At 41.4% G+C, this 22,473-nt stretch overlaps 1 protein-coding gene across 1 annotated transcript in view; it reads right to left on the bottom strand.

Moving 5' to 3' along the window:
* The window catches only part of cacna2d3a (calcium channel, voltage-dependent, alpha 2/delta subunit 3a), a 146,166-nt gene that overhangs the window by 94,427 nt on the left and 29,266 nt on the right, over positions 1 to 22,473 (bottom strand). Inside the window, exon 4 of the mRNA XM_050065576.1 lies at positions 3,998 to 4,057. Coding sequence (XP_049921533.1) covers positions 3,998 to 4,057 — 60 coding nt within the window. The remainder of the gene's footprint in view (positions 1 to 3,997; positions 4,058 to 22,473) is intronic.

Raw genomic sequence — 22,473 nt, 5'->3', positions numbered from 1 at the left:
TTGTCATTACAAAGACAACTTCTGGTAATGTCACTTTAATTAATGTCAACTTGTCATAATCAAGACAACCCAAACAATGTCAACTTGTCATTACAAAAACCGAATGACACTTAATGACAGCAGTCATACACATTTATGACATGTACATAATGTTTATGACAAGTTCATGACCGTGTCATGTCATAGTAATGACAGTGTCATGTCACCCTTATGTAGATACCTTCAAGTAAAGTGTTACCCAGTTTTCTTTACTGGCTGATCTCCTGCTATACACTCTGCTTCAGCACATTTACATTTTCCAGAATGGTTTTCAAAACCCCAGAGTGGACGTGTTGCAATCAGCTGCGGGTGACTGCGGAGGTGAACCAAAGATGACTGTCAGACAGAGAGAGACTTCTCCAGCTGAATAAAAAGGCACTCTTTCTCAAAAACAACATTGTGTGACAGCATTACATCATGGTCTAAATTTGGATCTCTTACTTTTCTGTGCAAAATTGCCTTGACAGAAGCACTTGCTGATTCTTAGGAGCTTAAACTCTATGTTAAGTACAGCAGCTTAATTTTTTTTCTCTTACATCAAACACCACTATAGCTGCAGCAAATCTCAATAAATTATCTCAATGTGATGTTGCGGTATCTATAAGCCTGCAGCTAATGCTAAGCTAATTTTCTATCATCCATTGATCTGGCAGTTATTTTCTTGATTAATTGATTCATTGTTTGGTAGCAGTGTATGCTCATGTTAGCAAAGCTGGAAACAGAGGATGCATGTTTGGAGTTTTTGCTTAAAAAATGGGTTAAAAAATTAAATTATCAGAATAGCTGCTGATAACTTTCCTTCCCATTAACAGCTGTGTACATTAAATAATATTACACACAATCCAAACCAAACAGGTCCACATATTTCTCTTCGAAACATTGTTAAAGTGTTAATGTCACAGAGGTGGAAATTGCAAAGTGTGTGAAGAATTAAGCAATAAAACAAAAACAGAATAAAGGGAGTACTGTGAGAGGAAGATTCGGAGCTGGACAGCAGTCAGTGGTTAAATTTAGTAATTGATCCACCTTAATGGCCCATGACAGCAGAAAACCACGGGGCATTGACTGTAATGCCTTAAAGAGCTGACAGAGTAAACACATACTCACCGCCACAGGCAGAGACACAGGCGCCCATAACACTCACGCCATAGACTTTATAAGTAGTTTAGCAGCAAATACTCCCAAGTCGGCTTAGCATCACATTGCCTCTTTAAAACTCAAGTTTCTGCTGTTGCTCCTCCTACTTTAATAAACTATGTTCTGAGATGTGCATGATGCACAGCAGACTCAGGCGAAAACATCACGAATGCACTCTCACTCTCTCTCTGCTTCTATCACACACACACACAAACACATACACACACACACAATACAAAGCTGCACTCTAAAAATTAAAGCTGCTCAAATGGATTTGAGGCAGAACCATGAGAGCAGAGGCTGGGTTTGGGGGTGTGTATGCAGATATGATTAGCTGAATGCATTTGCCCAAGTCTGCAGAACTGAGGGTGGAACTCCCAGGGAGTAGTTTAAAATTTGGTTGAGTTTCTGAGCAGGACTATGACAGCGATATGATATCATAAATAATTCATGGTTTATGTTTCAGACCCCAAAAATGTGTTTGTCACAGATTAAAATCTGGCAGGAAAAACATGAGGATTAATTGTTTCACCTCTGACAAAATACAGTATGTAAGATGCTTTCCACATAAAATGTAATCTTCGGTTATTACTATTACACATCTGCAGGCGCAATCGTGAGGCTTTAACGGAGCGGTAGATATGCTGTACGGAGACTGAGGATTTGAACTACAGTATCCCAGAGTTCCTCCCGTAAATATGGACCTCATCTAATGGGCTGAAGTAGAGTCCAACATGACCTGATTTCAGTGAGCTAAATTCATATTTACTGATATTTACAGAACGCTATTGATGTGAGGCGACTGAGTTATCTCACCGTAATGGAACTGAGTGATGGCAAAAACTACAAAACACTGGCTCCTGTCAACAGCACAAAAATGGATGCTCAACTTCTGCCTTTTGCTACCAAAATATAGGAAAGGCGATGAACACTAGAGCTGCAATGATTAGTTGATTGATCAATTAGTTGATCAACAGAGCTACAACTATTTCAATAAGTGAATAGTTAATCATTTTTTTAAAGCAAAAAAGCCAAACATTTGCTTTGTCATATATAAATATATATGTATCCATGATGATAAACTGAATAGCTTTGGATTTTGGACTGTTTTGACTGTATTTGTCACTTTTGGCTCTCGTAATTACACAGGGCACTATTATCACTATTATCTGTCATTTTATTGACAAAATTATTGATCAATTAATCGAGAAAATAACAGGCAGATTAATTGATAATTAAAGGAATTGTTAGTTGCAGCCCTAGTGGACATCAAAACCAACATTTACTGTAGATCCTATTGAGCATTTCGAAATAAACGAACTTGCTAGAAACCAGTAAAATCACTTTTTCGGGGTGAATTTGTTTGTGGCACTCACCCTCACATTTCCAAATCTATTTTTGGCACACACTGACAAAGCACGACAACTGATCACCAAAGTGTTGATCACAGAGCAGTAACCGTGTGAGCTGTGTTAAAGACAAAATATGTGAGAAGTGTGCGCTTGGTTTTTTTGTGCACACTGCCTGTATTTTCCTATTTTCTTCTTATTTTTGAGATGCTTATCGGTGTGTACCCCCACAGCGCTCAGGTGAGGTCAGGCAACCAGGTGCCAGACTGTTAGCAGCAGGCATACAAGAGACACAGCACCAAAAAAAATGCAAATACAGTGACGTGAAATGCCACACGAGTGAATTTTGGGACAGTTTTTACTTTTACTTTCACTCTCACTAGCTAGCATGTTAACAAACAGTTACCGGGGCGTCGGTGGCTTAGTGGTAGAGCAGGCGCCCCATGTACAAGGCTGTTGCCACAGCGGCCCGGGTTCGACTCCAGCCTGTGGCCCTTTGCTGCATGTCACTCCCTCTCTCTCTCCCCCCTTCACGCTTGTCTGTCCTATCAAATAAAGGCTAAAAATGCCCCAAAAAATATCTTTAAAAAAACAACAACAAAAAAACAGTTACTGACAATCCTGCGTAATATACCTTTAAACACTAAAGCAGGTGTTTCTTTAGGAACTGTGCCAAACTATCCACCGCCTTCCAGTACTTTGCACCTTTTTAAATCCAGATGCCAATAGCTAATTCTGCACATTGAGCTAACTGGGAAGCTTCCTCAGGATATTGAGCACATTACTTTTGCAATTTGTGCTCTGATTTGTGTTCTACCCCGTGCAAGCGTGCACATCTCATTTATGACGTCGCTCAGAAACCTGTCTATTTAGTCTGGCTCAGTGTAATGTCCCATTGTCTATGATTTTGCTCAGTTCTCCACAGAATGCAACATCATTAAAACAAGATGGACCCATGAATCCCCAGTAAATGATCACCAGCAGATGCTGAAGGGTTAGGGTGGATTTGTTTGTTTGTTCAATTATAAAAAAAACACTTATGTTTATGTAATTGTCTTTGTACGCGTTTATTTGGAACGCCTGCTCGTGTGGGACTGCGAAACACCCGACAGTGTGGCTGTGGCAGGCCGAGACATATGCTGACAAAATGATTATAGAGAGATGTGGACAAACACACACTTTTAAAAGAGAAAAGACTGTTAAGCCTAGTGAAGCGAAACAGACTGCAGAACAAGATTCCTAATGCCTTTTCTCCCTCGCTCTCCTCTGTTGTGTTTACAGAGGCCCTTGTCATTCGCTGAACCTTTTTCTCTCACTGGGGTCCAATCACAGAAGCACTGGCTTCTGACGGATAAATTATTTCAGCATGATTTAATTAATGAGCTTACAAGACCGGCGAATGAGGATGTTGATTGTAATGATGTTTGTGTGGTCAGAATGTACACTGTAGATCCAGACACGTATGCACATACCTGTAGGTTTGGATCCTCCTCGTGCTGTAGGTGGGCTTCCTCTGCCGCCTCCACCAGTCTCTACAGGAGAGGAGGAGAGGAGGAGAAACACTGCTTTAGCATAAAAGTGAACTGATTAGTGGGTCAAACAATAACAGGCAGAGAAACAGTTGCACAGAAAGTAGCTTTACAACTGGCTTTATAAGTACCCCTTAGCACAAGAGCAACACTACAACCCCTCAGGACACACACACACATATACACACACACATACGCAGACATTTGGCCATCTCGTGAAAAGAGGCTATTTTCCTAAATGGTTCAGCAGTAGAGGTAATGACTGCCTCGGGTTCTTTGGACACTACCACAACAAACTCCATCACCAGTTCATGTTGCTCTGCCCATGCACTCTCTCTCATACACTCCACAATGCACATACTGTACACACAAACACACACACTCACTCTATCATCACCCTCTTGCTGCTACCGTCTGCTGTGTGTGCCTGTAGGGCGGTGCGGGTATCTCTGTCCCTTTGAGTCAACGTTATGCTCTCTCTCTCTCTCTCTCTCCCTCCCTCTCATGTGGGAACTATCATCTTTTGAAAACAGCTTTTTATCAAAAGCAGGCAACATGTCACCGTCATCATCCTCAAATGAAAGATAATCTTTTTAAACGTAAGTTCTCCCCGCTTTATGACTTGCATCTTTTGTGCAGTGGCAAACAGGAGAGAGAAATATTGCAGCACTATGTAAAGCGTCACAGCCTTTTCATGTTACAGTAACCTACATGGATGGTTTTCAAGAAGTACACGACATTCAAGATGTGTTTTAAGTGCAAACACTGAGGGGCGAATTCACAAAAAGATTGCGTGGCTTTTAGGGCACTAACCCTGCACAAATGAGAAAAAAGAAACAGTTGAAATGCACCGCTTACTGCGCTCAGAAGCATCTTGGTGTTCCTGTGCTACAATATTTGCACATTTTTAAATTAGATTATATGCAATCATTTGGTGCAAAATTGGCCCCTTTCTATGCCAATGAGCCTCATTGCAAAAACAGTTCAATTCACAAAGATCAGTGCTGATAGCTACATAGAGTTACAGTGAAATTAAAAGCTTCTTCAGAGAGTTGGTGGTAACTGAATGCAGTTATACAAGGTGCCACGCCCAGCACTGACCTGAATATGCTTTCTCTCGGTCGCATTTAAATTCCTTTTCTGAAGGAAGAACAATTGTTTCACCCACCAAGAACTGTGGTGGAGACGGGCACACTGAACAAGCTGAAAGCTAGAATGGACAATAGCAGACACCCTCTCCACAGCCGGAGAGTGTTGAGCTGCATTCACACAATGTTTACTTCTCTTGGGTCACTGCTGCTCAGAAGACACAAACTAGTTGAGCTATGTGTCAATTGGTCAATTAAAAAATTTACACAATCTTTATAGTCTCTGAGTGGCAAGGGGGTATAGTGGTTAGCACTGTCGCCTCTAAGCTGAAAGGATCTGGTGTCATAGCTGTCAGATTTAGGTACTCTTTACTCAAGACATGAGATGAAATGTACTCAAACATAATGAGTGCAAATTGTTACCTCACATTTACTGAGATTCTACAGGTTTGTCTTAACAGTGTAAGGATGCTTCTGCACCTCGCGGTTTGAAAATTTTAGGGTTTTTTTGTCTCTCAGCTGTTGTTCTGCCTACTGTGTTCTGGTCACAAAGGCAGCATTTATACCTTGTCAACTGAATAGCTGCAATCAGACACAAAAAAACCTGCAAAACTTTATGGGTGTTGTCTTATCTTTTGTGAATCGGACCTTGAGACGGAGCTGGTAGCAGCTACAAGTGATGCACAATTTATTGTGCTATCAATGGTCACAATTCAATGTTTGTTAATTTGCCCGTGAGTATCTGCTGTGTATTTGTGACTTAAGGTGAATATTAGGGTTTCCAATCTTGATTTTTTTAATCATTAGTTAATCTGATTTTATTTCAATGATCAGTCATAGTTTAGCCTAACCTGGAAATTCAGATGCCCCGCCCCCAGCAAATTCGAATTTGCACTGCACGGGGATCTGGCCCCGACGAGCAGAGCCCGCTGAATCGCCTATCGGACCAATCAGATCAGTCTATCTGACAGAGGCGGGCTCTGGGCGGGCGTAACATGATGAAGACAGCGCTGCGCCGAAGGAGTCGGAAAGTAAACAGCCAAGATGGCAGCTGCTGAAGGACCGCGTCCATTCAGTTTAGCTTTGGAAGAAATGCTAAGCCAACTACACTGATCTTTTTCCTTGAGAGAGGAACAGAAGACTGCCCTAGAAGCCTTCGTTTCCAGGAAGGACGTTTTTGCTGTTTTGCCGACGGGATACAGCAAGTATGTAAGTTGTAGGGTATGCCTGCATTTAATCAGAACACAAAATGAATTTCCACTTAGCTATAATAAAATGTTTTCTGATTAAGACTGACAGTGACTCAGTGAATACCTTACTCAGTTTTATTTGATTAATGGTAAAACAGGTCTCTGTTTACATGCAAAGGTATTTATGTGGGCAAACTGATGAAAAGTAGTCTGTTGATGACCACAGTGGATTGTTCAGTCATTGTAGAGCCAAATTAATTCAAATTTACCCATTGACTGGGTCACCTCAGCAATCATCACAACAATTGCCCCCCCTGAGAAATTTGGCAGGAGCCGCCACTGGGCCAGACTCAAAATCTTTCTAGAATTGAGTCTGGATTTTCACGCTAAGTTTATCGTTTAAAATATGACTAAATACTTATGGATAATTACCCCGAGGTTACATCTTCGTACATTGATTTGTCCCACTTACAAATCAAAAGACATTTTGTTCAAAATAATATAACATAGTAAAAAGCAGCAAATCCATAAGGACAGCATCTCTGAATATTTGGCAGTTTTGCTTGATGAATCGCTTGTTGTTGATTTTCTTTTTCAAGGTTTTATTGTTCTTATACTGTACAAGACTGCACAACGAAATGCAGTTGTATCTCCCTCCCAAATGATTAATCTTTCAGTTTCAATGAGGCAGTTTGTTAAGGGCGGCAACAGCAGAAGGGACAAAGTTCCAGCTAAAGGGAACTCTTCTCCACTTTAAAGCCCTGTATCTACAACCAGAAAGCAACACTGTGAAGAGTGGACTAAGGGGGTGATGAGTGTCACTTGCTATTATGAGCGCAACGTGTGACACAGCTCTGTGGATGTTTGAAAAATCGGAGCAGGGAGGCAGATGATTTCAGAGGCATTATGTGTGACACTTGAGATAGTTTACATAGTAAAGAAGCAGATGGAACAGCACACAGCATGGGTTAAATCATGTTTTTGTAAAACAACAACAGGAGGTTGGGGACAACAGAGAGAACTCTGATTTGCTGTGGTGTGTTGATCAAAACTGAGTTTATTGTCTATAATGACTCATTGATATTTAAAGCTGTTGACCTGTTCTTGCCATTGATGAAACTGGGGTTCTGTCCAGTGTGGGGTGTGTCTGATGTGCCAAAGACTAGTTCTTCGGTTTTGTCACTATTCAGCTGGAGGCAGTTTTCTGTGCACCATTGTGTGAAGTGGGAAATGGAGTGTTGATAGGCTGTAACAGAGTTATTGTCACTGAGTGGTCCAAGTATGGCAGCAACATCAGACTATGTGGTGATGGGTGAAGGGCTGACACGGCCATTTGTATAGAGGGTGTAAAGGCCTTGAAGGGCTCGGGTGCCGGTGATGTAGCTGTGCCAGTGCCTCTGGCCATTGGTCTGTGAGGAAATTGTAAAATTATACTCAATAAAAAAAAGTCTAGGGTAATAATGACTGGCATACAGCAGCAATTCAAACAGGCTAAAGGTGAAGGGCCTGATGGAAGGCTTTTGGGCCCTGAGTAACAGCTTCAAGGATCTCACATACACACACAAGCACTTCTTTCTGCTTCCAACTGTGATGCGCATGGTATGTTCTCATAGCAAGTCATTTCTCTCATTCACAGCTGGTCCTGGTGTCTATGAGTTTTGGTAATGCACTTCCATTTCGCATTTCCATTCAAATGGCTTTACCCCTAAAACTACTGCAATCAGCCAGCTTATTTCAGCTGAGCCATGTGTGAGTGAGTGTGTGTGTGTGTGTGTGTTGTGCTGCTGCTGTGTGTGCAGGCAGGCTGTTTTGGGAAGTGAACACTGTAATCTAGAGCCTGGCCAATCATTTTCTTCACCATAGCAACACACCTGGCCGTTGCATATCGTTGCATATCAATCCGTGCTCGGTTCTGTTCGGCTATCGATTCACGTCTAACGTTCGTTCTGCTTCCTTTCCCGGTCTGATTGGCTGAGAGAGAACAGCAGCAGACACAGTGAATGCCTCTCTGTCCTCTCTGGCCTGGGTTTCTTCAGATCTTTTTTTAGAATCGAACGAGAAACTCTCGCGTCTACGTGAGAGCATGTGTGCATTCGGGCATTAAAAAAGGCCCCACAAAAACCTCGGGCAGGTGCATCTGCTGGAAATCCACGACAAAGCATCCTCTAGGAACAAACAAAGGAAAGGATGGTGGAATAAAGGGAGGATGAGAGGAATGAGGGAATAACATTATCTAAAGGTCTGAACGCTTAGCCTCACACTTCCAGCGAAATGTCAGACGCTGCCTGTGAAGCCTGTGTCGATAGAAACACACTTTTCAGCATTTGTGAGTGGGTGATGGTGTGTGTGTGTGTGTGTGTGCATGCGTGAGTGTTAGTTTTTTTCAGCTGACACGTGTTAAGATATTAGACCTTTGACCAATTCTGTCTAGCAGCCACTTTTGCAAATGTCAATCATTGAATGTGAGAGTATGTGTGTGATGGAATCTGATTGAATTTGATGCATGTACAGTATGCGCAACCCGGTCTCACTCCCAACTCATCAGATACTAACACCTGGTCAGTTTCCCTCAGTGTCAGTTACTAATGCACAGATGCACTTTTAATAGGTGGTATGTAAAGCACCGGGCAGCAGCTCAATTTCACGCTAGCAACTGCCATGGTATAAAAGGCGAGAAAGTCCACATAGGGTGAGCAGTAGGGGAGTTGGATGGGTCAAACAAACTCCGGATTTTCACCAGGAAGACTGCTGTTTGTTTCCTGTGTGAAACCAAAAGTTAATTGAGTTAGCTAGCATAGGTAGCATACTACTCTGGTGACAAATGTCATGTGATGTATGCAACGTATGTCAAGTGACTTTACACTAAGTTCGTAACAAATATATCATTTTAAAACTAATCACATACCTTTGTTGCCTACACCTAATAAATTAAACCTAAAAACAAAGGTTTTTTTTTCTCTATATTCTGAGTTAATTTTGATGAATGAGTTGAAAATGTACATTTCCTGTGAAACAGAAGTTTATTTTGAAAAGACAAAATGTATGTGACAAGCGAAAATTGACACGCTGGCCCTGAGTGTCCAAAATTGACGCTGGAGGGGTACCAAGAGTAACTATCATACACCCCTTTTCCATTGTCACTCTTGGCCGCGCCAATTTTTGTTTCCATTATCCGTTTAGACGCACCATGCCAAGCTGCACCAGAGGTGGACCCTCTCAGAAGTAGGGCCAAAAGCTGGGCCACCAGCCCTCAAGCGGGTTGTGGTAACTTCCTGCCAACAGCACCCGACCCCGCCAACCCCCGTTCTCCCCCTCAAACAAGATGCATGTGTTGTGAGACTCTACTCACCTCTGTCTGCAGGAGACCAGAGAGAAAGGCGTTTTTAAAATTCTCTGTGTGTTCAGCTCTCAGTACTTTTATAAATTCTAACTGAATCTCTGTGGTTTGGAGTTTAGTATCTCTCCTGTGTCCTGTTTTTACTTTAGATATCTGCTTTATTTTGCTGTTTCATGTTCGCTATCAGTCGTATTAGAAGTTGTGTGAAGTTGCTGCTCAAAAACTCAACATTTCTTTATTTTGCGGCTTCACAGTAAAAGCATATACATTACAAATTAACATGGGGCTTTTATTGTGAAGAATCTATAGGAAATGAAAAGTGTTATTACTGAATTAGTGGAACTTTGTTAGTGGCTTTCTTCAATAAAGTCAAGTCTGATAATACCGCAGGGAGGAAAGTAAGAGTAGAAACAGTCACAGTAAGATGTTGATGAAGAGCTGCAGACAACAGGCTCTTACTGCACCTCTGCAAACAGCTCACCTCCAACAGATAAACTTCTTTTACCTGCCCTGCTGTGGAAAAACACACAGCAAAAATAACAGGGAACTTAAGCCATGGATCAGCCCGCTATTATAAAACGTCATCACTCAAGACAAGCCATCATCAGTTTAAGACACGCCTTTACAAAGGTAGCCATGTTGTAATGGTAATGCAAATTCCTGCTGTGCTGGGCTGACAGACCAAACCAAGCCAAGCCAAGCCAAGCCAAGCCAGCTCATGCCTGTTGAAAAGGGGTAATAGTTTAACATGTAGGGCCACTGACCGAGTGCCAGTTGTGAGTAAGAACATGTTCGTATGCATGTTTATATTTATCAATATGCAGTTGTGATATGGCCTGAAAAAACGTGTCCCATTATGAAATGTATCTCTCTCTCTCTCTCTCTCTCTCTCTCTCTCTCTATGACTCATAACTGAGTCTATTAATCTGCAATAGGAAAAATGACTGGCTACAACAATTACACAACGTTACGTCATTATCATACATAGCCAATGATAATTTCATCCCTACTGAACATTTAAACACTTGATTCATACCTGTGAATAATCTATTCTGGCATATTATTCTTGTAGTGTAACTTACCATGCAGGAGGATGGGAGTTAAAGCTCTAGGGTAAAAATAACTGGCATAGTAGCAGGGAGTTTTTCAATTGGAAAAACAGATTAGAGATAAGTAGGTACTACTCACTCCTGTGAATTTCAATTCCAGCATATCACAGGGATGAACACTCCAGGTGGTGTGTTTGTCTTTGTATGTGTGTTGTGTCGCTGTGGGCATAAGCAAATGTGTGCGCTGTCTGTCTGCGTGTGTTTGTGTGTGTCTCGCATATATTCAAATGAGCCTGCCATGTCTTTTTGTCAATAGGTGGTCCTGCCAAAGTGTATGATGCAGTTTAAAAGGAGAGAGGAAATGACTTTTTTTCTCAAGTCATTCTGTCGAGGCTCGGGCTTGGTGCGAGATGACAGCAATAATTAAACTGGCACAGTCAGAGAGGCAGGCCCTGTTGTCTCCCTGAAAACACACGCACGCGCTCATACACGAGCATACACATTCACAGGCCTTCACTGCAGTTGACAGGGTATAAACCGAACACAGCGCTAACAAGACTTGCTGTGGTAACTGGATTAGATTTGTTAGCGGTGGAAGAAGAGTCTGGCATCTCTACCTGATTACAGATCCCTGATGCGTTTCTGGCTGGTCTCTGTCTTCACTACAGAGCTTTGATGCTCAGCACAAACCTGATTAGACACAATCTGACTGGCCCGGTCCAGGTTAGGCTCCATTTTCTCTTAATCCCCTCTTTTCATTTGTCGATTTGTTCACAGATTATATCAAAAAATGTGTTGTGTTCACAGTTCACATTTAGTCCCCCGCTGCCTCGTCAGCACTTTCTATGGCTGTATTCACACTGCAAGCCTTAGTGCTCAGATCAGATGTACAGCTCCAATCTGATTTTTCTGTTTAGCTATTCACATTATTTTAAGTAATAAGTGTGGTCAATATCAGACTCCAGTGTGAACCATTCACAAGATGTTGAACAAGAACAAAATGTTGCAGCATGTTTTAAAGTGAGCATGGAGGCCACTAAAGCTCATGTTTATAGTTCCATTTATAGGGGCTGTACACATGCTGTGTCCTTAACTGCTTGGGAAACGCGAGGCCAGGCACTGGGCGCTACTTTTGTGCCTTTTTTGATTCAGCTATCAAGAGCGCCACAGCAGGTTGTGTCTGAGGTTGCTAAGCAACTTTAACAAGCACCGTATCATAGCCTATTTACCCAAAATCCTGAGTGCATAGCTGATCTTCCAGGTGCAAGTGTGTCGGCCTATTGTCTGTGGGACAGATGAAAAGCTCTGGCAGCCTTACACCAAAATGATCAACTTTTCCATATTTACCACAGACTGATATTTACGGAGGAAAGGAAAAATATCTGTCAGCTGTGATTGGTTGTTCCTCATCACATGACATTCGGTGTGCACTGCTGGGTTCCAAAAGTTGAACTCTGTGTATATCAGGGTGCAGCCATCGTGGCCTGAAAATAAGGCCCTCGGGAACGTGTGGCAGTTGAGCGCGCCTGCCGCATGTCTACGCTGAAAACAATGAATTTGAGGCTGCAAAAAAAGCTGCATGTGTATGACCCTATAGGGATGTAACGATCCATCCATCTGGATCAGTGTATCAGTTCAATAATCAATGCTCCAGTATCACTGATGCAAATTGAAACACTGATCCATATCATCATCTTCAAGATACACCTTTATTTTGTAACTCCCATGACACGTTTTTGTCACCGTCAAATATTGCCAGGCAGATAATGGCAAGCAGCCGAGAAAAAGACAATGAGAACATTTACACCTCTCTCAGTAAACAACTAGCAGTGTGACAATATTTTGGATTTCTGAGAAAAGACAGACGAAGCACATGCTGAATGTAAACAATGCTGTTACGGAGTACAATACTCAGGATGTATGACATACTAACTTGTTGCTCTTGCTACACATTAGCTGCTTTGATCAAACAATGTTAGGCTGAAAAAAGGTGCACGCATGCTGAAATTCAACCGTGCTCAACCGTCAGGAGATGCAATGACTTAGTGGTGAGTGAGAAAAATAATATGCCAGTTGTAAGGGAAAATGTCTGCAAGCTGCTGGGCTAATCTATGCAATGTAGAAATGCTTAAGCTAATAATGGGTGACTAGCAAAAAAAAAAAAAAAAGCAATTGCTTTGACTCTAAACTTTGATGGTTATTATTGAGCTGCATTTTACACTTCTGTTAAATGTTCTTGTTGTTCAGCCATATTTTATGTGTGTTAGTGGAGTCAGTTTAAAATACACTTTACTGCAACCAGTTCTGACTAATGTGTTGTTTTTCTTACCTCTATGGCCAAAAGCAAATAAGAAACGGGAGGGGGGCAGCATTTTCTGTAACCAAAGTGTTTAATAGGCATAGGATATTGTTTCATATTGATTGCTAAATTGAATAGAGTTGAAATTGTATCATGGCAGACTTCTTGATATCAGCAAGTATGGCATCATTGTCTAAATAAATATAATAATGTATTGTGATGTAACTAGTAATTTACACATAGATTCATTTACCAGTTGATGTGCAGTGGAAGCCAGAGAAATTGTGAGCAGATGATAACAAGGACGAGGAGGAGGAGGAGGAGGAGGAGGAGGAGGAGGAGGAAGAGAGACAAATTCTCAATTATGGCTTTTTGTGGAGTAATGCCTGCTGCTTCTGACGGAGGTGTGTAAGGCGATGGAGCCAGGTGTGGTGGGATCGTGACTTCAATGGCTTTACTGAAACAGATTTCATTCAAAACTTCAGGATGTCAATGGCTACTTCTAACTACACCTGTCACCTCTCCACAAAACTCTCCTGGCAAGACACTCAGGCGAATTCAGGTGAGTGACGCGCACGTCGCATAAATATTCCAATATACAAAAAATAAGACCCGAACTTAATTTAGTACCACATGTGAAAGTGGCCCAAATCAGAATTAACAAGATCAGAATACATAAGACTTATGTTTTTCAAACTGTTGTGAAAGACAGATCTGGAATTAGATTTGGACCACTGTTTCCTGCAAACTGAACAGAGCTGTCAGCTTGTCTGAGGTGATGCAGAAAATTATGCCTTTAAAGAAGAAATTAGCATCAAGATGAGCGGTGACAATTGCTACACTGTTTCAAACTCTTCTCAGACTAATATGCCATGATTAAAATGTATATTTGGGTCAGGTTTGGGTCCCTGTTGAGACAGAATCACGTTTGGTTCTGACAGGTTAAGACCCAGCGACTTCCCTAATGTTCTCCCAGTTCCCTAGTGTAAGTTGAAGTGATGTCTTCCCCCTCGATTAAACAATATTTCCAATCCTATTTCATCATTTTTCATACCGCCCCCTTCCACCCGCCCAGTCCATTTCTCTGACATTTGGACTCATCTACCCCCTTTCATTATCTGACATCCTGTGATTATGATTTGCCTGACAAAAGATTCAGCTTGTTTACACTTCCAAAAGTTCATAAACGATCCCCCTCATTTAGCTGTCAACTTGATTGGCTTATTGTTCTCGTGCCGTACTTGCTGCGTGGTTTCCTGACGGCTGAAGCCACTGACCTTAACAAATGCCTATCCATTATGAATGCAACACTAAAGCCGTGAAAGTTAGCGAAAGCTGTCATACACAGCCGAGCTATGCCAACAACCGCCGTCAGAGAGGCAGAGGAGGGGTGGGCGGGGGAGTCACATACATTATTGACTGGTAGCGGAAGTCTTGGACTTTTTTTTTAAGCAGTACATTAAGCCTTGCCTCGGCACATTCCCTCCGCCAAGAGGAAGGGAGGGCAGTGGCCTGAATCTGAATGTTCCTCCGAGGTAGCTGAGAACAAGACCACAGTCAACTCTAGTTCTAAATAGACTCGCAGAAAAAAACATTCCCAGAGGTGCTCTGTGCTGTTGGCTCAGCATGCATTTGTACTTTTTATTCAAACTTAACTTTTTCCTTTTCGTATAATCATATTTTGGAGTTACAATTTGTTGAGAGCAACTGCATATTTTGCCCTAAGAGCAGCAGAGTTACTGTCAAACACACTACCTAACAACAGTGACCTAAATTAATCCAGATTAGTGACATTAATCAGCTCTGTCTGCATGTGTAGATAGTAGCTTTGAGAATTTGTCGTCTACAATATGTATGCCACCTTGTATAAATATGTGCCAAGTTTATGCATTTGAATGATTTGGCATTGTTCAGTGGTTGTAAGGGGAAATGCTAACTAAGCCTTGGCCTACTGGATCAGGGCATGTCCTGTGGGTTTTGGTTCTGCCAGAGGCCTGATCCGTCGAGGCCTGAGCTGGGCTGAGCGGGATTGGCTCGGGTCAGCCCATCAATAGCACTGGGGACAGCAATTAATATTGTCAAACCAGCCAGGGAAGAGTTGCAGCATCAACAAAATGGAAAAGTGCTCTGTGACACTTTGCTTCCTCTGTTTTGCACATTTAGATTGGGCGCGAGCCAAGGAGACAGAGCGTGGTGGAGAGACAGATACAAAGGGAAAGACAGAGAGAGGGAGGTGTGCTTTGAAACATTAAGTCCCAATAATCAATACTTGACAAGTTCTCAGCAGATCTGCTGACTGAAAGGAAATATGAAGTGCTTAAACCAGCTGTGCCATCCCTTCCTCTGCTGTCTCCTTTCTACTCTTTCCTCTTACTTTCTTTACTTTCATGCCTGGACTGAACTTTTGACTTATCGCTTTTCTTCACCATTTCATCACTCAAGACAACATTTCCATCTCCCTCACTGTGACTTCTTGGTGACAGAAAACAACCAGAGAGAAGGAGAAGGAGGAGACTGTCGCTGTCCTGACATCTACTGGCTGGCTCTGACTTGTCATTAGTAGCCATCACTCTTAACAGACACTCACACAGAGACAGACAGACACTCACACACACACTCACACAGACGTGGCAATGATCTGAGACTGAGGACAGCTAATGAAATTAGGGAAATGAGGGGAGCAGTGCTGTCAGCTCAGCATGACAGTGTGGTATGTCAGGGAGGAGGGCAGACAGAGGGAAAGGGCAGGACAAGACTGCAGGGCTGGACCACACCATTATGATCCCTATCAGAACTATACAGCAACAAACATGGAACATTCCTGGATCAGCAAGTTTAGCTGTCAGATATGTCTGCAATAAGGAATCAACATGTTGTGATTGGTGAAAAAGTAGGCGTAATACTAAAAAAGAAATACGACAAAGTGCGATGGAAATCACACCAAGGGAATAAATCATGATGGGAATGAAGCCGTCCACTGAGACAAAAATATTAGACCAGTGTGGACCAATGACAGATGGTAATGTTCCTCAAATTAATACATGAAACAAACAAATATATTTCTATCGCATTTTTCGGCACAGTGTGACTAGATCTCTTTCACTGACCCCAACTCATTACACCCTCTATTCAAATAATAATAATAATACAATTTATTTGTAACGCACTTTACATAAAAAACAAGTCTCATAGTGCAACTGTTTGATGACACAGAACTGGAGAATTAGCTCCACCAGCTTTTTTTTTTTTACTTGAGCCAACCTCTAAATATTTGCAAAACAGCAGTGAACAGAAACGTAAATTAATGCACATTTTCTTTTGCAGATTTTCTGGAAATTCGGTTAAAATCTACCTACATTAGGATGGAAACATTTGTGTGACATTACCCTTAAAGAAAATTTGTGGTTCATTATAACGTGGTTCTTATTTTTGTAGTTTTGACCATAAATTCCAATCACTTTTTTAGGAGATGAATACAATGTGAGTGCACCCAAAATTTCAGTTATAATCCCTCATGGGAAAAGTACAGCAAGTACGGTAGGCCAAGTTTGACACTGGGTGATAGTCTTTAAAGGTCCATCGTGTTTTCATCCCAACTGACACTGGACGTTAATAAGACGTCAAAAAGACGTTGGACTCTTTACACTGTCAAAAAAGTCTTTAAATTTGGTTGTAATTAAAATCGGGTTGACGATATTTTGAATGTCTAAAGTTGCTGGAATTTCACGTAGTGTGGATGTTAACATTATGATGTTTTGCAGATGTTGGGTTTGTTCTCCGTACCTTACGACTAAATGTTGTTATTCTGCATCAAGACGACGTTGAGATGTTTGGGAGTTGTTGGATTTTGGTTTCTGAACAACACAACTTAAAACCAACAAAACATCGCTGTCACGAGTCATCAGTATTGTACATGAAAATTGATGTTGACATTAGAAATTGTCCTGACATTTAATTTTGGTCACCTGACATCACAACCTAAATTTAACCAAATACCAATGTCTAACGACTTTCGGTGCCAGCTGGATATAATCACCTAAAAATAAGAATCATTGTGTTTTCGTTCACCCTGAGTTCACCCTGTTGCTTCAACAGTGGCCCTGAATGGACAGACCAAACACTGGCTCTAGATGGACCATTTGCATTTTTGTATCAGACACCATAGTTCTCTCACACACTTGGCACATGAGAAGTTTCAGTTGGCTGCATTTTACAACCTCACCACTAGATGCCAGTATATCCCATACACAGGATCTTTAAGTTGTCATGGATGTTTTTTGTAAAACAGTTTGGGTTTGATCATTTATCTTTAACTTTGGCAAACCTTGAGGGTTGATTGTTTGATTACTGATGTTTATTACTATATCTAACTTCTTTTTTAGCAATGTCGCTACGTGCTAAGCAATTTAATAGCAATGTTATCATGAGCAGAAATGACGGAGGAAAATACTAAAATAAGACCCAAGTTGTAAGAAACCAGAATTTCTCTTTTGACGTTGACACTTGTCTTCTAATAAGAGGAAACACATCTTAATTCAAATCATCTCCTGCAGAGGACGAGTCGTGCCACACTGTAGAAATGCTGAATTTGTGTTTAAAATTCCCTGTACATGTCAGCAAATGAAAATTAAATTTCATAGCAGGTTTTGCTGGCAGAGAGATTTCATTCAAAGTCCTGTGTGTGCCTTTTATTTTTAACATACACCCATGCAGACTTCCCCTGCACTACATTGGTAATCATGTTGAGGACTACAGAGGCATAGCTGCCACAGGTAAATGATATCAGCAGGTACAGAGCGTGCAGAGACCGAATGCCATTACAGGAGAAACAGCCCTAGCAGCAAGGCATCCACTCTGCTTTGAAGTGCATTTGTCACATGAAACACAGCCGTGCTTGACTTCAAAGAGGGCATTACAATAGCTCCACGCCTTTCAACTTTGATAACAACATGTTCACTGTTTCTTTAAACGTCTGCTGTTGCCACCATTTCCAGGCAGCAGACAAGCTTTTTTTCAGAAGAGATAGAAAGAGGAGAGGAGAAGAGCTGCTGTCTGCTAGACCACGATAATATCCCACCAACTCAGGAACTGATTAAGGTAATAGTAATTAAAAAGTAACAATGGCGAGCTAAGATGCTTGCTGAGCCCAAGAATAAACACATACTGTATATGCCGGTGAAAGCTACAAACAAGGACACGCAACACCCTTTATAAGCACGTGTTTACTCTGAAACCTTGTTTCATTGGCCATTTTATCTTATCTATTATAGTGGAGTTGCAATTAAATTGGCTGAAGCGACTAAAAGACACAACTGCTCTCGCCCAAAGTTTCATTTTCCGTCAGACAGAGCAGGCTGTGCTCACCACAATAACGTGGAGATGATAAGGCAGAGAGGATAGAGACATGAACACAATCAAACACCAATTCTAAATGCAATTATGCACACATATATATAAACCCTGTCACTCTCTCTTACACACACACGCGCGCGCACACACACAAACACACAAAACCTGCAGGAAGCTTAAATACTATAAATTAAGCTGATAAACATGTTACTCTACCGTATCATCTACTTTCTCCAAATCAAAATCATTATCTCAACACACAAAAAGAAAGCACAAACCTTCTCTCACCTAAACACACTTAAAAAGAATGACATCAACTAGCATGCACACACACATATACAGGTGAACCCTTTTACAGCGGCAGAGGCTGCTGTCTCTCAGCAGGTGGTGGCGCGCGATAAAAAGGGGGAATCGACGTGGAGACGGGGAGATAAAACCGCGTTGACGGACAGGGCAGAGCGCCTGCACGGAAATTGAATCGCTGAAGCGCCACATATACTTTAGCAAAAAGCAGAGAGATGGGAAGAGGCGGAGTAGAGAGGGGAGCGACAGACAAAGGAGCGAGGGATGCTTAAGGACAGCATCGAGACTGCACACTAGGCCAGACAGATGAGAGTTTGGGTAATAAAAGCAGAGAGAAATTGGAGAAAGATGGAGAAAAAGAGCGAAAGGGTCTCACGGACACGTCTATTGTGTGTTTGCAACTAACAATCCATCAAAAGGCGAACTGTCAGCGTTAAAAATGACAAAGGTGGAGGTGAAGTGGTATCATGACAGCAGCAGAGAAGGGTTAAATTCTCCACTGATATGTGCATGCGGCCCCTTTTTTTCCCCCACTCCTTCACTTTCTTCCAATTTTCTCCCCCTATAACATTTATTCTTCCTTTTCCTCCCAGCTTTCATCTGTCTTTGCTAAAGCGCAATTCCATCACCCCTGTGACCAGTATTCTGTCTCATCTTCTCATCAACCCCCATAACTTTCACTCCACACTCATATGAACACACACTGGCACACTCAATCCTACTGAGATGTACAATTATGAGGCATCCAGCACTCGGGCAGGCGGCTTTAGAGAAGCCATTAGCCAACCGAGTCCTCCTATCTCCGGGGGTTTAACACACTCTCAAGTAGATGACACCCACAGAAAACTGTTACTAGATTCAATACATCTAATCTCACAGCACAGACTTGAATAAGTTCATCAGACAGTTGCAACAAGTTGTCTCTGTAAGGAGTTACATAACTTAAAAACAGTTAATATTGGTTTGGAAAGCATAAAGCAGTGGTTTAATTCCAAAACCATGTTCATTATTCTTAGAAAACTGATTAAGTCCTCCATTTTCTATTTAAGGAGTTAATACATAACCAGTAACAATATTCAATTAGAACCTTGCTTTCATGCCAGCGATCATTTTATAAGAGTAGGAGTCATATTTTTGAAATGCCAGATGACTCATATTAGCATGAAATACTTCAGCTTCTCTGTGTGCTCAGTGACGACTGTTGTGCATGTAGACGGGTGGAAATGTGAAAGCTTTCAAAGGGAATGTAACACAGTACAACGGGCATGGTCATGCAATACGAGCGGGCAAAGGTACCATGCGTAAGAATAATAGCACAGGCACAAGCACAGCTAAAGCAAGGGAAATGGTTTGTCACTATCTGTGCCCCCTCTCTCTCGTCTCCCTCGCTCTCCTTTCTGCTTGTATTCTTGGACCAGACTCTCTGAGAGAAATCCAATTTCTGTTAACAGCACCATGTTGTCCTGATAGGATCTATCACCTGGAGCTAGAGCTGCAGCCAGAGAGGCAGTGCACCGTGGACACATCCTGAACTGCACCTGTTACAACACTGACAAACACACACACACACACACACACACACACACACATGCAGACATGCTCACACACAGATGTGGATAAGTGTGTTCATACTTTTCATGTACTACAGTGGTAAATCATGCTTATACATCTTTTATCTAAGAAAAACAAAGATACCGCAGTATACAAATACTCTAAAATAAGTGAGAGTCCTGCATTTAGGTAAAAGTACATAAAAATAACAAACAACATTTTAAATCAAAGGAAAAGGACTCATTATACAGGATGGTGTCTTTCAGGGTTTACTGCCTCCCGCCAAGGAGGTTGTGTTTATGGTTTGGTTTGCTTGTTAGTTGGTTGGTTGGCTTGTTTTTTTGTCAGCAAGATAATGAAAAACTACTGGCTCAACTTTAATGAATCTTGGTGGACGGGTGTAGCACGGGCCAAGGAAGAAGCCATTAAATTCTGAAGTGGATCTGAATCCTGCGGTGGATACACAAATTATTTTTTACTATTGTTAACACTGCACGATAGGGCAATCAGCCTTGGTGGAGGCCGACTTCCCAACTCAGGGAATGGGGCCATTCAAGGAGCATGTGAACGCAACACCAGGCTGAGTCTGAATGAAGTCTGAGATAATGTTATCTTCTGTCTTCTGCTCGTGGTGGTAAAGTTACAGCTCACAGCAACTAAATATGATACAATCCGGCTTTTGTTCTCTGGTGTCTGCAAAAAAACATGTTGCGGATTTCGAGTATTGTGTAGTTAGTAGGGGTGTAATGATCCATCAATCTGGATCGATGTATTGATTCAGTGATCAATGACCCAATTACATTGATACAAATTAAAAACATCGATCTATATCAACATCTTTAGGATACGCTTTTATTTTGGAATTCTGTGTCACCGTCAAACAGCAGCAGGCAGATAAGCAGCTGAGAAAAAGACAATGAGGACAACGTTATTAACTCAGGAATAAATCAGTAGTGCGGAAATATTTTCAATTTCGGAGAAAATACGTCTGTAAACAAAGCCGTTACTATAACACTCAGGACACAATGTCCATCACTGCCTGTACGAGTGTCTCACTCCACTTCTTGCAGCAACATTAGCTGCTATGTTTCAACAATGTTAGGTTGAAAAACATGCATGCTGTTCTGTCAGGAGACAAAAAAAAGTATAAATAATACATGTAATCTGTTGAGCCATAAATAGAGAAAGTCTGCTAGCCGCTAGGCTAATTTATGCAAAGTCAAAGCGCTTAAGCTAATGATGGTAACTAAAAAACAATTGTTTTGTCAATGGACCTTGGCAGTTATTATTAAGCCAAAATATATACTTTTGTTAAATGATCTTGTCATTAATCTTATTATTAATCCATGTTTTATGGATGTTGGGAGAAGTTTGCCTTCAAGACAGATAGTCCTGAAGTTTGAGGATAAAGAAAATGGTGTCAGTTAAAAAAGATTTCCTCCAGAAAGGGCTCACTGGCAGAAAGCCCTGTAGGTCAACTTATTCCATGTCCTGTTTTATGTGTTAGTAAAGTCAGTTTAAAGTAAACTTTACTGTACTTCACAGTTACAATTATTTACAGTTATTTATGTGTTGTTTTTAGCTGTTATGGGCATAAGCAAAAAAGGAAGGGGGTGGCAGCTTCTTCTGTAACTGACTGTGTTAAATGGGCAGATGATATCATCTCATATCAATCGCAGGCCCCTGAGATGAATCGATTTGATATCATATTGTGGCAGATTTTGCGATATCGGCAAATGTATCTTTGTCCAAATAATTGATATATTACTGTGTCATGATCAAACTGGTGATTTACACCCCTAGTAGTTAGCACACATTAGCTCAAAGGGCTAACTTGTTAACTATATTATGTAAACACTGCTGTCACCGTTAATGTTTCGCCAGACCTCGGTCAAACTCTCAAACTCTATATGGAAAAGGGGAACTTATAGATGAATACTTGTATACAACAGCCAAATCCGATTCGTCTGACTCGGAGTCAGGTGACTCAGAATAAATATGGTGGAGTAAGAAGTACAATATTTCCAACTGAAATCTATTTTAAAAAGTAAAAGCATTAGGAACCTAAAAATTATACTTAACCGCAGCACTTGTCCACCACAGGATACTAACACTGCATACTATCCAGTCCACATACACACAGAATTGGACAAAACAAGGGATAGACACATTAAAAAATCAAAATCATATGATTTTAGTTTCAGCCTAGTCTTAAAGTGGCCTCTTAGATACTAATGTTTGGTCTGAGCAGAT

This window comes from Epinephelus moara, chromosome 16, assembly GCF_006386435.1.
Source record: "Epinephelus moara isolate mb chromosome 16, YSFRI_EMoa_1.0, whole genome shotgun sequence".
In the NCBI taxonomy this organism is placed as follows: Eukaryota; Metazoa; Chordata; class Actinopteri; order Perciformes; family Serranidae; genus Epinephelus; species Epinephelus moara.
The sequence above is the reverse complement of the archived record's forward strand: the minus strand, read 5'-3'. Positions and strand labels throughout refer to the sequence as shown.